The 13,715-nt window shown below is 42.4% G+C and overlaps 1 protein-coding gene and 1 long non-coding RNA gene across 2 annotated transcripts in view; one reads left to right on the top strand and one right to left on the bottom strand.

Annotated features, from left to right (window-relative positions):
- Positions 1 to 13,715, bottom strand: part of LOC306829635 — a 53,366-nt gene that overhangs the window by 39,437 nt on the left and 214 nt on the right. The window lies entirely within an intron of this gene.
- mmp17b (matrix metallopeptidase 17b) lies at positions 1,817 to 13,698 on the top strand. The gene is made up of 12 exons (XM_079352697.1): positions 1,817 to 1,893; positions 6,230 to 6,431; positions 6,810 to 6,942; positions 7,052 to 7,208; positions 8,509 to 8,617; positions 8,699 to 8,876; positions 9,457 to 9,633; positions 10,148 to 10,244; positions 11,301 to 11,374; positions 11,498 to 11,647; positions 11,985 to 12,254; positions 13,030 to 13,698. The coding sequence occupies exons 1-12, from the start codon at positions 1,835 to 1,837 to the stop codon at positions 13,410 to 13,412; spliced, it is 1,989 nt and encodes a 662-aa protein (XP_079208823.1). The 5' UTR covers positions 1,817 to 1,834; the 3' UTR covers positions 13,413 to 13,698.

Raw genomic sequence — 13,715 nt, 5'->3', positions numbered from 1 at the left:
TGCTGAAGTGGATTTATGCCCAACAGGCCCCGTATAAATATGAAATAAAGACATGTACATTTTTTATAAAGGTCTCAATAGCTCCTGTCTCTTTTAACACAGCATCAATCTGGGACCCCAGTTATCATCTGCATGTCATGGTTTAGTCAGAGTTTCTTAGTTCAGTCTTTAGTGTTTCCTGACTTACATGGCGTTGTCTTGTTTCCTGCCTCTCTGAGTCTTGATGACCCTGATTGTCCTCACCTGTCTCATTAGTCTCACCTGTCTCATTAGTCTCACCTGGTTCATTGTATAGTTGCTGTAGTCGGTCGTTTGTCTCCCTGCTCCTGTTGTTGTTATTTGTTTTCCTTCCTGTGTTTTAACCCTCGTTCGTGACGCTGCACAGAATATAAACACGGAGCTCGAGGTTTTAAAGACACGAGTAAATCTGTGAGTCACTGAGCGTCCTCTTATTAAACCTTATTTTACTGCTGGTTGATTTGACTCTCCTGTTTGAAGTGCATTATATTGTCTTTGTTTTATCGCTCTTTGTGTTCACGTTTAAGCCTTCTGTTTTAATCCTTAAAGCAGAGGCTGCAGGGTAACCTGCCATCTTCTGTGTGTTTCACATAAAGCAGTGACCGCTGCACGTGTCCCTGCTAAAGAAATAAACTCTGAAGGTAAAGGCAGGTCAGATGTCCTTTAAAAACACAGTCACAAATAATATAAACTATAATATAAACTGAGCGAGCTGCTTTTACTTTGCCACTTTAATTTTAGGTTAAAGCCCGGATTGTAAATGTCAAAAAGCTTTAAGAAATGAAATAGACTGCCTCAGATGTAATATATTTTCAGACAATAATAATAATAAAGAATCTTTTTCTTTAATTTATGATATTGCATCTTGGTTAAATGTCCCTGTCTGCAGTGAGAGGAGCATCAGTCAGCCCGTCCTGCTGGAATCAGGTTTCCTGCAAAAACATCACAGCAGCCCAAAATGTGTTTTTCCAATCAGCCGTGGTCCCTCGGCAGACGACGAGCAGATTAGATGGACGTAAATGATCCCAGTGGGACGCTCCAGACGCTAATAGAAACACGACTCAAGAGGGAAAGATTATTAGTATTGACATGAATCAGCCTGCAGCAGCATGGAAAGTATGAAGTCCTGCAGTCTGTCTTCACAACAGATAAACCTACTTTATTCTCCCTGCGTTTAACTCTGCACTCATTAGGACATCATGAGCTTTTACTAGAAGGATATCAGTTTGAGAAGCAGGTCAACACGTTGGCTTTGTTGACCCTGCAGGAGTCCATCCAGAGGCTTAAACACAAAGAAACAAGAGAGGAGGAGGGGGGGAGAAACGGACAGAAAGACAGTGATGGATAGAATCTGGTGTTCTTCATTTTTAGTTTTTTAATCTGCGCGTTAAGAGGATTGTGGGTAAAATGTTAATGCCAGCATGGAGAGAAGATGCACATGAACGTGCAGATGTTGCACACATGCAAACACACGCAAAATGCTAAAGCCATCTTTCGCTGTGTGACACTCACTAATCCTCAAGCCGGGTTAAACAGCAGATTCCAGCGTGCTGCGCTGGGACTAATTGTTTTCACTTTTTTTTTTATCATTTGAAATGGAACCGTTTTGTTTTCATATGAAGTATTTGTGGAGAGGACAGATGGAAGAAGTGATGAAAGAGTGAATTAAAATCTTAAGTGAGAAAAAGAGGGTTTTTTTCCCCTGCATGATGCACGTGTCAGGGTGGGTGGGGTAGAGGTCTGAGTGGGTGGGGGTTACGAGCCAGGCTGTGACTATAGAAGAAGAAGAAGGAGAAGAGAAAGGACCCATCTGTTCATGTGGAGGCAGATAAAGAGAGAGAGAGAGGACGGACGCAGCGGACGAGCACGGAGAAGGTAAGCATGCTGAATGCAGGTTAAACCGGATGCAGAGCTTCATGTGTGAAGTTTTTCTGACGCTGGCTCGGGTTGATGTGAGAGCTGTTGGAGGTCAGACAGAGACTGGGACAATATTAACAGACTGACAAAATAACAGTAACAGTGACTGAGCTTCAGTGCAGATCTTTAGTGTTGTGGGAAAATGAAAGAGAGTGTGGAAACTGACGTCATTAATACTGTTTGTCAAACCCAGAAGACTTTTAGACACCAAAATAAAAGACAGAAAATAAAATCAGTTTATTGGTCAAATTTTATGACCTGTAAACTTAATTTTCTGACAGGACAGAAACATTGTGGTGAGTGTGGTGCATGGGAAAAAAAAACTTTTTTATTGTATCATAACTCATAAAAATTTTAATATGCTGAGAAAACATCAATCCTGGAATTTATAAAAGTGTTTTTTGAACATGTGAGCCCTCGAGCGATGACCATGGGACACATTTTTCTCAATTTCTCTGGTTGGATTTCTTCTGATCTTTTATTAAAGGTTCAGTTTATTGAGCTTTGAGCTCCTGACCAATTAAAACCCGTTTTGCCTTCAGTTTTCTTGAACCAAGTTCTTTTTTCCATCACAAAAAACTCTAAACTTGTGAATGTTGAGATGTCTAAAAATGTCAGATATTATTTTTAAGATAATATTTTTTTATCATTTACTTCTCTTTTTTTTTTTAAGCTAAAGAATGGATCATAAGTCTGTGTGTAATGAGAACGAGGTCGCTCAGCTCTGCTTTTAGCCTCTTTTAACCAGTTGATTTGATGTTATGACTCACGCTGAAAAACCTACAATACTTTACCTGCAGTAAAAATCTGTGCTGCAGATAATAAAAGCTTAGTGCTGAAAAATTTAAAAATTTAAAATACTTTTTTCCCTTTTCTATTGATCTCTTTTTGTATTTGAATGTCCTGTTTTTAATCAGGTCAAAGTGTTTTTATTTATTTATTTTTTATAAATTTTGGGTCTTCTATCTTTGGCCATGATGTTCTTTATAAATATGTTTGGTAATACGTTACGAACCTGAGGAGCCGCAGAGTGAGATATCTGTGCCAGAGGCTGGAGGAGACCAAAACAAAGAGAAAAATGGGGGAATACTGAAATATTAAAAACTCTGTTGCTTCAACCTGTAATTTATTACGGTCAGAGAAAAGATCCTGATTTAGGTTTTAAAGCAGTCACATGTCATTCTGACACTTAGCGTTTAAAACAGGTTTCTCCAGGTTGTCCAAATCCAAAGCATCGGCTAAAGTTCCCTCACCCCTCCTCTGCAGGTCACACTGAAGCTTCAGCGTTTAGCCAGCTCCAAATCTTAAACACTTTGTGTTCTTAACTTTCTCCAATTTTCAAAAACAAAATTTATCCTGATTTTACTACTTTTATTTTAGAAGGAAAGATCTTTTTTTTTTTTTTTTAAAGAAAAGTGTTTAAACTTTGTAGACACACAGACACTTTTTAGGTCGAGTAGAATAAATTGTCTTTGCTTACCCATTTCCATCATTGAAACACCTGCAGGTTTCTACTGTTCTCATATCTGACAAAAACATTTATCTCAATCAAAAATTAAATTATTTGCAAATATACTACAATATATCTAATTCTTTACTTTTATACCTAAAAAAATCAGGACTGCTATGCGAATCGTTCTCTAAATAAAATAAATCTCAAATTTGTTTATCCTCACTACAAACATAAAATAATTTATTGTGTTACATGGTAATACATATTTACAGCTATAAGTGAAGTTATCGATTACTATGTCGCCAAAAGATAGACAATAAAACACATTTCTGTTTTTAATTCAGCTTTAATGTCCAAAATAAGTTTTTATCATCCCTGTGGAAAGAGGTGGTATACGTAATCAACACTTAGGATATAAAGGACTTTTTATTTCTTTTTTTAATCTTAAAATGGAAATTTATTTTGAATATAAAATATGGTTAAATTGTGGCTTCATTTTTGTTCACCACTAGAGCAGAGATTTTGGAAAAGTGCATGCAGGTTTTCTCAGGTAATACTTCCTGTGACCACTAGAGGTCGCTGCTTAATTATAAAGTTCATTAATGTTTGAGAGACTGTTGCTCAGATGTATTTATTCGGTCATATTTGAGTTTTCCTGATGGTCAAAGTCAAAGCAATCATTTCTGTGTGCTGTTGTTTTTTTAGTAAATAATCAACTGTTTACAAACTGTCAGACGTAAATAAAAGAAAACAATCTTCAACCAGAAAAAAAAACTGTGAACGAGTTTTAGAAATAAAATTACCCTAAAGGGAGAATGTTTGCAGGTTTTTAACAGACCACCTTCTTCGCTGTCTTTCATGTTCATTACTCTAAGACTCCTCCCCCCTCCGTCCCTCCTCCCCGCTTTAACTGAAATGGGAAACCCTCTAACTTAATTAAACGAAGCATCTTCTGAGTGACACGTACACACTCTCATCCCGTCCAGCCGTCACAGTTTCCCTCCTCTCTGTGCTTTATGGTAATGTCCCTCCATCCTCTGATTGAATCTGCTCCACTGTGTCCCAGAGGGAATACAGTTTGGATGTTTCCCGTCATCCTCCTCCACTGGCTGCCTTTACTCATTCATGCTTTGTGACATTGGGTGTCGTGGTGTTCGCCCTGATTCTTCGGTGACAGATTACAGCCCTCTGTCTGGGAATAATGTAAGGACACAAGGACCAAGAACGTTTAAAGCATTTGATTAATTTACCTGAGCTTTATTTCTGGGTCAGAACCTGTTTTTGGATATGAACGTTGAACTGACAGAAAACTAAAACTCTAAAGAGGACATGGGATGTAAATGTGAGACCTCCAAGGTTGTTTAGTTTGGTTCATTTTTTTTTTCCAATAATATATTTCTGCATCTCCCCATTTACTGATAGGTGCTTTAAAGTTGGCCTATTATGCTGCTCCTGATTTTAAAAGTCACAAGCTCGTGAGGTTAACGTACACTGAAGTAGTTCCAGGATAAGTCTGCAGAGGGCGTTGGAGGGACTGATTCTTAACTTAGCTGCTACCGGCTGGTAGTTAGCACAAACTGTCTGACGTGTACTCAGTTTAACGTCAGTAAATAACAAAGTCATCGGTTGCAATAAATAACTGAAAAACAGATTTATTTTCCTGTCGGTTCCAACAACAATAAACGCACAAAATCAGAGCACAGTCGAAACTGCTCCTTCCACTACCGTCCTTACATATAAATCACAGCATATTAAAAACACCTGTAGCCACCTTCAGCCCGCACAAGGTGGCACCGTCCCTCTTACAGGCGTTAAACGTCTTCTCTGTGAATCACTCAGTAGGTCAATGATATGAAACCAAGCCGCTGGAACATCTTACATTTAGGCTCCTAGCATTGTAGAGAAGTCCTTTACTGGCAGCCCTACAGCGTTCTGCCCCTCTGGAAGGCTTCCAGAAAGCTGGCCAATCAGAAGACAGTGGGCGTGTGGGGAGGAAGTCAGAGACAGACAGGAATAGTTTCAGACAGAGGCTGGTATAAAATGAATAAGGAGTCTTTGTTGCTGTAGATAATGCTCAGCTCCTCTGTAGGTCTACGTTGCATCAGGATGACGATGTCGACGACTCGGCATCGATGCATAAACAGAACATGATCGATCATCGTGTGCGGACGCTGCTCGCAGAAAGAACTTTCTGAAAAATGGAAAAGGGAGTCATCTATCTGACTGCTTGTCTTCATTGATGAAGAAGTAAAACAGAAACAATCGAGGATGCAAACCAATGAGATGCAACGGATACCAAACAAATCCGAATTATTTTATTGTCATTGTTGCTCTTTCAGAAGCACAACGCAATTTAAAAAATAGCAGCTGACGTAAAATAAAAAGGAATCAAAACCAAAAAACAGTAAAAACAAACAAACTATACAGTCCTCAGAGGTAAGATGGTTATTTTAAGCAGCAGATTCAGGGTTGTTGGGGTTGTTGGGGTTGTTGGGGTTGTTGGGGTTGTTGGGGGCGTTCAGGGCAACAACAGCTCTTGTTTGTTTTTGTCTTTATTGCCCTGAAACGCCTCCCCGAGGGCAGAAGTTCAAGTGAGGAGCCCCTCAGGATGTTGTGGGCTCTCCATGGCAGCGGGCCACATGACTTCCAGGGATGGGAGAGGGCAGCCAATCAGTCATTTATCCTGTTTTCATTGGATAGAACTTGTAAAGGTTTTCCAGCTACGTATACATTGTCTAAGGTTCACTGGATTTTCCTTTTTTAAAATACTCTAAACCTCCATGTTCTGCCTGCATATGAAGCTTGAACGTTCATTAAACGTTCTGATTTTCTTCTTTGCAGGACCAGAAGATCTCCTCAGACTGCGACTGGAGGATTCTCTGATGGAGCATCATCTGTAAGATATGCAGCCAAGATGAGGATGTGGAGTGTTTTTCTGTGTCTGAGTTACGGATGGATGAAAACAGCGTCCACAGCTGGAGTGACCCTCAAACCCTCCTCCGCTCCTGTGACTCCCACCGAGGATGGAAGCACCCAACTGGTGGTAAATGAAAGAGAATAAGCCTGGAGTACAGATTTTAATTTGGATGGATTTTATCACCGTGATTGGGTTTTGATGAGCTGTGATTTTATTTTCTAATAAAGAAAGGTCTGACATCTTGAGGTCAGTTATAAGAACAGCCTGCAGTGATAAACAGAGTCGACGTTAATCTGTGTCGTCCGTCCATTTAGAAAGAGAACTGGTCCGTGATTCCGACCAGGAGAAAACGTTGATTATTGAAGTCCTCTTTCTCAAGCATTATGATTGTTTTTTTGAAGTCGCTGATCAGTTTATAGAGTCAAACAGACCAAAAGCAGATGTTTCTCACTCATTAGGAAGGACGCTGTTTTCTCAGTTTTCTCTCTCTCTCTCTGTTGACAGGATTGGTTAATGAAATATGGCTACCTGCCGCCGCCCGACCCGTCCACCGGTCAGCTGCAGGCATGGACAGCTGTCACAAATGCTGTGAGGGCCATGCAGAGGTTTGCAGGCCTCAAAGACTCTGGAGTTGTTGGTGAGGATGACAGACTGCTGCTGTGAAAAGTTGCATGATCGAACCTGTGACATTAAGAGGTTCCTTTTTCTTAAAACTGGAAACTAACACGGGATCTTGTCTCGTTCAGACGAGGACACTGTGGCGTTGATGAAGAGTCCTCGCTGCTCGCTTCCCGACGACGATGACGAGCTGTCTAAATCAGCTGTAAACCCAGAGAGGAAGGACATGAAGAGAAGGAGGAGAAGAGCTGTCTCCACGTGGAACCGCAGGAGCATTAACTGGAGGTGAGACAGATCAGTGAAAGAGCTGCTGAACAGGAACAAACACAAACTTTTTATATTTAAATGGTCTTATGGGCAAATTTGTTTCTATGACTTCAAAAGCCCTTTATCAATAGTTCACTGTATGATTGTTAAAAAAGTCGTCGAGGAAGGTCAGCTTACAGTCTAGTTTCTGTCATTGGTACAAGCTCCGCCCATTTATACTCATTGGTACAAGCTCCGCCCATACATACTCATTGGTACAAGCTCCGCCCATTCATACTCATCGGTACAAGCTCCGCCCATTCATACTCATCGGTACAAGCTCCGCCCAGATGTACTCATCTGTACAGGCTCCGCCCACACATAAATTGGTACAAGCTCCGCCCATGCATACTCATCGGTACAAGCTCCGCCCACACATACTCATTGGCACAAGCTCCGCCCAGATGTACTCATCTGTACAAGCTCCGTCCACACATAGTCATTGGTACAAACTCCGCTCACACATACTCATCTGTACAAGCTCCGCCCACACATACTAATTGGTACAAGCCCCGCCCACACATACTCATTGGTACAAACTCCGCCCACACATACTCATTGGTACAAGCTCCGCCCACACATACTCATTGATACAAGCTCCACCCACACATACTCATCGGTACAAGCTCCGCCCAGATGTACTCATCTGTACAAACTCCGCCCACACATAATAATTGGTACAAGCTCCACCCACTACTGTCTTCTCAATGTGCATGAATGTGTATGAACATGACTATGAAGGCAGTGTGGCTTGTTTTACTTTGGTTCAGTACATATTTCACATTACCAATGAGGTACATTTATATTTTGGGTTGACGTAAAAAATAAAGACCTTAAGTCTTAACTTTTGTGTTCAGTGAAATGATGAAGTTTGTTTTCTTATAATTACTCATTATCTCGTGATCTTAAGAAATGTGTTGTTTTTCTTGACATGGGCAGTAAATGTTTTATTTGGATGTTAATTTGAAGAATGATTATTGAAACCACATTCTTGTCTTTAATGTTGGATAATTTCACTTCCGCTCACACAGAAGGAAACAAAATGGATTTTTTTTGTAAGTGAAAAACAAACCCAACAAAAAAACAGCACCATGACATCCTTTTACTTCTTGGTCCAGTGTTTGGATTTTGGTACTTTTTCATGTGCTCACTACATGTTTTGTTGTTTTGTATGAGAGCTCAGCAATCATTTAAATCAATGAATATCTGTTCTAACCTGGAACAGTCATTTGCATTCAGTCATCGGTGATCTTTCTTTCCGTCTCTGTTTTGTTGTCAGGTTGCGTTCGTACCCGTCCTCCTCTCATCTGTCCCGAGAAACCATTCGCTCTCTTGTCTTCTACGCTTTGAGAGTCTGGGCGGAGCCGACGCTGCTGGAGTTCCACGAGGTCGGTACATTTATGTGACTCGTGTTAAAGACGTCAGATCTGAGCAGGACGACACTACAAAGTGTCTCCTGTTGTCTTCAGGTGGGCAGTCCAGAGGCAGCCGACCTACAGGTAGACTTTCTCAACGGTTACCACGGCGATGGTTACCCCTTCGATGGAGCAGGCGGTGCGGTCGGCCATGCTTTCTTCCCATCAGACCCCGCCCGCGCGGGAGGAGTCCACCTGGATGCTGAGGAGGAGTGGGCCTTCAGACAGCCAGGTGGTTTCACATGTTTCGTTACATAACATGAACTCATCTTAAACGTTATTATTAACCCTGACACTGATAAAGCCTATCAGCCTGACATTTCCTCCAGGTGCCGTTTTTACATTTTAACAAATATAACAAGTATACATCCGTAAAGGTCATCATGACTGTCAACAATGGGTCAGAAGCTCGAGTCCCGCTGGCTTTGGAGCCATGTTTACATCGACAGAACAGCCTGCTCGATCCATGGCATTTAAAAACTGTTTTAGTCAAGGGCTAGCTAGCTATGTTAGCTAGCTAGCTAGCTAGCTATGTTAGCTAAACAAGAATGATGTTTTCTCGAGGAGGGAGCACCTCGGGTTAACACTGACCAGAAGAAAACAATCACAGAGAAATATATTGTTTATGTACAGATGCACATTCTTTACACTTCAGTTCATCCTGTTGCTGCTAATGCTAATGTGCATAGCTAGCTATGTTAGCTAGCTAGCTAACATTAGCCTACTAACACAACATTGTATACGCCACAGGAGGATTGCTCGCAGATTCAGTACCAGGTTTTTTAAACTCTCTTTTGGTGTCTTTCCTCCAGCGACCGAGGGCACCGACCTGTTCACCGTGTTGGTCCACGAGTTCGGACACGCACTCGGACTCGCCCACTCATCGTCCCGAAACTCGGTGATGAGGCCGTACTACCAGGGTCCTGCTGGAGACCCGCTTCACTTCCGCCTGGGACCCCAAGACCTGGCGCTCATCACCCAGCTCTACGGTGAGGTTTTATTTGAATTATTTTTAAACAAATACATCCGTGTCATGTTTGTGTTTTGGAGTATTTTGATCCACATGGTGTCACAGCCTGAAGTTTCATTCTACTCACAAGTAGATCACCGGATCATAGAGAAAGGAAATGGATCACTTGAAGCTGGATAGCTGAATACTGGGATCATTTGGATGATAAATAATCTCCTTCATCCGGACAGTGTTCGATGTACGGGGAGTCATATTTGTAAGAACCAAAGGTAGTACCATGAAAGACCACCTTTAAGAGCTGTCAGTCATCGGCACAGTTGAGACGTCACAGCTTTATTTCTGAATTGTTTTGATAAAGAGTTTATTTCCGAATCTCACACTTGTCTGTGATTAAGTCTGAACTTGTGTTCGAGCAGCTTATTGAACTTTTTGAAGAGCCAGATGATCCTTGGTCAGCTATTTTGGAGCTGTCTTTACGTTCGCAACCGATTTGATTCTGTTTAAGAAATCTGTTTGATCTCATTTTATTTTAGGTCAAAGAAACCAGCTGCTGGCCACCGACGCTCCTCGTCTCGCTCCAGAGCTTCAGCTGCGTCACAGAGGGAAGAACAACCATCATCATCATCCCAGGTACGACCACCAAGAAATCATCTTCAGCTCTGAGCCATTCTTTAAAAATATCTCCCAGAAGGTGTAACACGTGATATTTGTGATAGATAATTTATTACGGAGATACATGTCTGTAATATTCCTGACATTCAGGTTATCAGGAGATTGTTTGATGTGAGTTTTGAAGTTCTTAAAGGTAAAAAGTCTGATCTTCATTTTTTTATTATCTGTGATCATAAATAGAAGTCTTTTTCTGGCCCTTCTGTGATGCATGCCTCCCTCTTGTGGCCAAAATGAATATTACAACAACAATCAACTTAGTTTTTTTTTTTTTTTTCACTAAATCTGCAAAATGTTCAAGGCTTTCTCTCATCACTTCACTGATGAAAGTAAAAGTAACCTAGAAAAAAAAATACAAGACAGCTTGACAGAAGATTATTACTGTTTCAAAGATGAAAAGAAGAAAATGGAATAAAAACACAATCGCACAAACAGATGTTCTTATCTGGTCCAGCCTCCGGACCCACTGGCAACCAATCAGATTTAACCTACAGAGAAGCTTTTACAAAAACTCTCTTTATTTATCTCACATGTGCTCACTCTCTTCTGATTGGCTAGTTCCCTGGAAGGTTTCCAGTGGCAGAACGCTGCAGGGCTGCCGGAGGAGGGCGGCCCTGGTGGGGATGATAACCTATGGTTATATGGTGATCATCATCATAGAGGTTTCAGCTGCTTATGTAGAGGAACTGTTGCGTGATTTGCAGAAAAAGCCGTTTAGCTCGGCGCCCTCTGCTGGCTCACCCCGGGATTACTTCAACAAACGTTTCCTTCATGATCTAAACTTTGCCCACGTCTCGTCTGGATGTCCAGCCTTGGAACACTAGCTGACTTTAAAAACGGGTGCTGGAGCCATATTCATGTTTTTTGGGTGGAGCTGTGGTTACTGTGTCAATAAGCTTCATGTCATTCATGCACAATAAATGGAATGATGCAGAAACGTTACTACAGCTCGTCATCCAGGTCGTTGAACTTGAACGTATGTTCATATCTAAGGTGGAGTGTGTTTTCTGTCTGCAGCTCAGTCATCGATCGCTGTAACACCAGTTTTGATTCGGTGGCGAGGATCCGAGGAGAGACGTTCTTCTTCAAAGGTGAAACTGATCACGCTCGAGTCAAATCACAAAACAGACATAAATGACGACGCTGCGTTTGTGAGCAGAATCATTTTTCACCCACTCCTCCTGTCTGTTTTTTTTTTTTTTTTATCCCTCCAGGTCTGACGATGTGGCGGGTTAATGGTGGGGGCTTGGTGTCGGGTCGGGGGGCCTCGGTCAGACGACTGTGGAGGGGCCTTCCCGCCGACCTGCCTCGACTTCACGCCGTGCTCGAGAGGCAATCTGATCACGCCATCATCTTCATCAGCGGTACACAATCGTCACTTCATGTTCACACAGAATCAGGCTGCTTTCAGACAGAGAGACAGAATGAAATTCATGTTTGCATCAATCCTTGACGTTGCATTTGAACATTTTATTTTTCCATCAGATGGATTTTTGTATCAAATTCTTTTCGGTTAAAACGTTTAATTCTGCTGGATGGATAGTTGGAGCTCTACGAGGATCCACTGACAGCCTCTAGTGGCCATTCATGAAACTACATGTTATCCATGCCTCTCAGGTGTCTGCTTGCACACAGCTGGTTTTTGTGGTTGTTGTTAAATCTGTAGAGAAATAAAAAACTGCAGATGTTTTCTTGCTGCAGGTTCACAGTTCTGGCTGTTCAGGGATCTGTCCCTGCAGGACGGCTACCCTCAGCCTCTGTCCGCCCTGAGGATGGAGCTGAGCTTAGCTGGAGCTGATGATGATGATGATGAGGTGGGCGAGTCAGCAGCAGTGAGGTGGGGTCTGGTGTGGGATCCGCTGCAGGGTCCTCTGTGGGGGAACATGGGCGCCGCTGAGGGAGATCAGCAGGAAGACGTCTGGACTCAGCTGCTGAGGGACGGTGTGAGCGGCATCACCACGGAGAGCGACGGTGAGGACGCGACCTGTGTTTGTCAGACATGTGTTCTCATTGAATCTATTTAGTCACAATTTGAGCATGATGGAGAAAATAAAGCTAAAATATGTAAACGGTTAAAAAAATGTTTGTAATTTTATGAAAGTTTGTGTCTGCTGTTGCTAGGCAGAAATCATTGAAATCGAAGCACGATGACTTAAAGGTCGTTAAGTGAGCTCAATTAGAGAATCATTTAAGATGACAGTCAAATGGGCTTTTTGTTTTTCACTGTCATTCATCTGTCTGAGCGAGAATCACACGCCGGCTTAAAGTGAGCCAAAGGAACCAGTGTTTGCACTCGTACCAACAACACGTAAAGTCTTTGTGCCTCAGCGCTGCACGACTGACATCACATCATCTTCAATATCAGCGGTGCAACTCCGAAATCTCTTGTCTAAATCAGAAACTAAAATGGTTCATGGCCCAGCTTAAAGAAAATCCTCCTTACAAATTCAATAAAAAAAACACTGAGATTCTCTGAGGAATGAATGGATTTCCACTCTTTGATTTGGCCCTCGTGCTTTGACGCTGGTGACGTAGATGTGATTTCTTTTTGCAGATACACGTGACACAACAATCTGTGGGGGGAAAAAAACACAGTAATATAGTTCAGAGTTAAGAAGCTTAAGATTAAGCAAAGAAGCTTCATAAGATGTAAGACAAGGGCGGGAGGGATGAAGAATGATGATGATGATGCTACAAACAGGATTAAATGCAAGTTTATAAAATGTCTCGTCGTCGTCGTCTGCAGGTTCTGTTTACCTCTTCAAAGACGACCTGTACTGGAAGTTCTCGTTTCCCGGCTCCTTGCTGCAGGACGGTTACCCACGATCCTCTGCTGTGGACTGGCTGGACTGCCCCGACCCCTCCTCCTCCTCCTCCTCCTCCTCCTCCTCACCTGTGGCGGACGGCCTGGCCTCGTCTCTGTCTCCTCCTGCAGGACGGCAGGAGCTTCGGGAGGGCTGGAGGGCGGAGAGAGAGAAGGAGGCAGGTGGACGGAGGAGAGGCGGACTCAAAGACACACAGGGGGGCGGAGCAAACATCTGGACTCAGTGCAGCTGCCAGAGCTCAGCTTTTCTTCTTCTCTTCACTTTGTCCCTGTTGGCTACTCAGAGCTGCACTCGGACAACATAAGTCAACGGTCTTACTCAGATTTAGCGACGACAGAGAAGCAATGATGATGCTTTTACGTCACACAGTAACAGTGGACTTTACATCATTTTCACATACATTCAAAATGATTGTTTCAATGTGGAAAAGCTACTTTTACACACGCACTGCATGTGTCTGTGTCTGCAGAGAGTCAGAGCAGGTAGGCTGTCTGTTCTCTGCCACGTTCATCCACACTTCAACCTTTCACACACTCAAAGCGTCGGACTCTGTTTCTTCGATGCAGCTCCGATACGTTGAAACGTTCTGCAGAATCTTCTTTCAAGT

Source organism: Symphodus melops (genome assembly GCF_947650265.1).
Source record: "Symphodus melops genome assembly, chromosome: 9".
NCBI lineage: Eukaryota > Metazoa > Chordata > Actinopteri > Labriformes > Labridae > Symphodus > Symphodus melops.
This window is presented reverse-complemented; position numbering and strand designations above follow the sequence as displayed.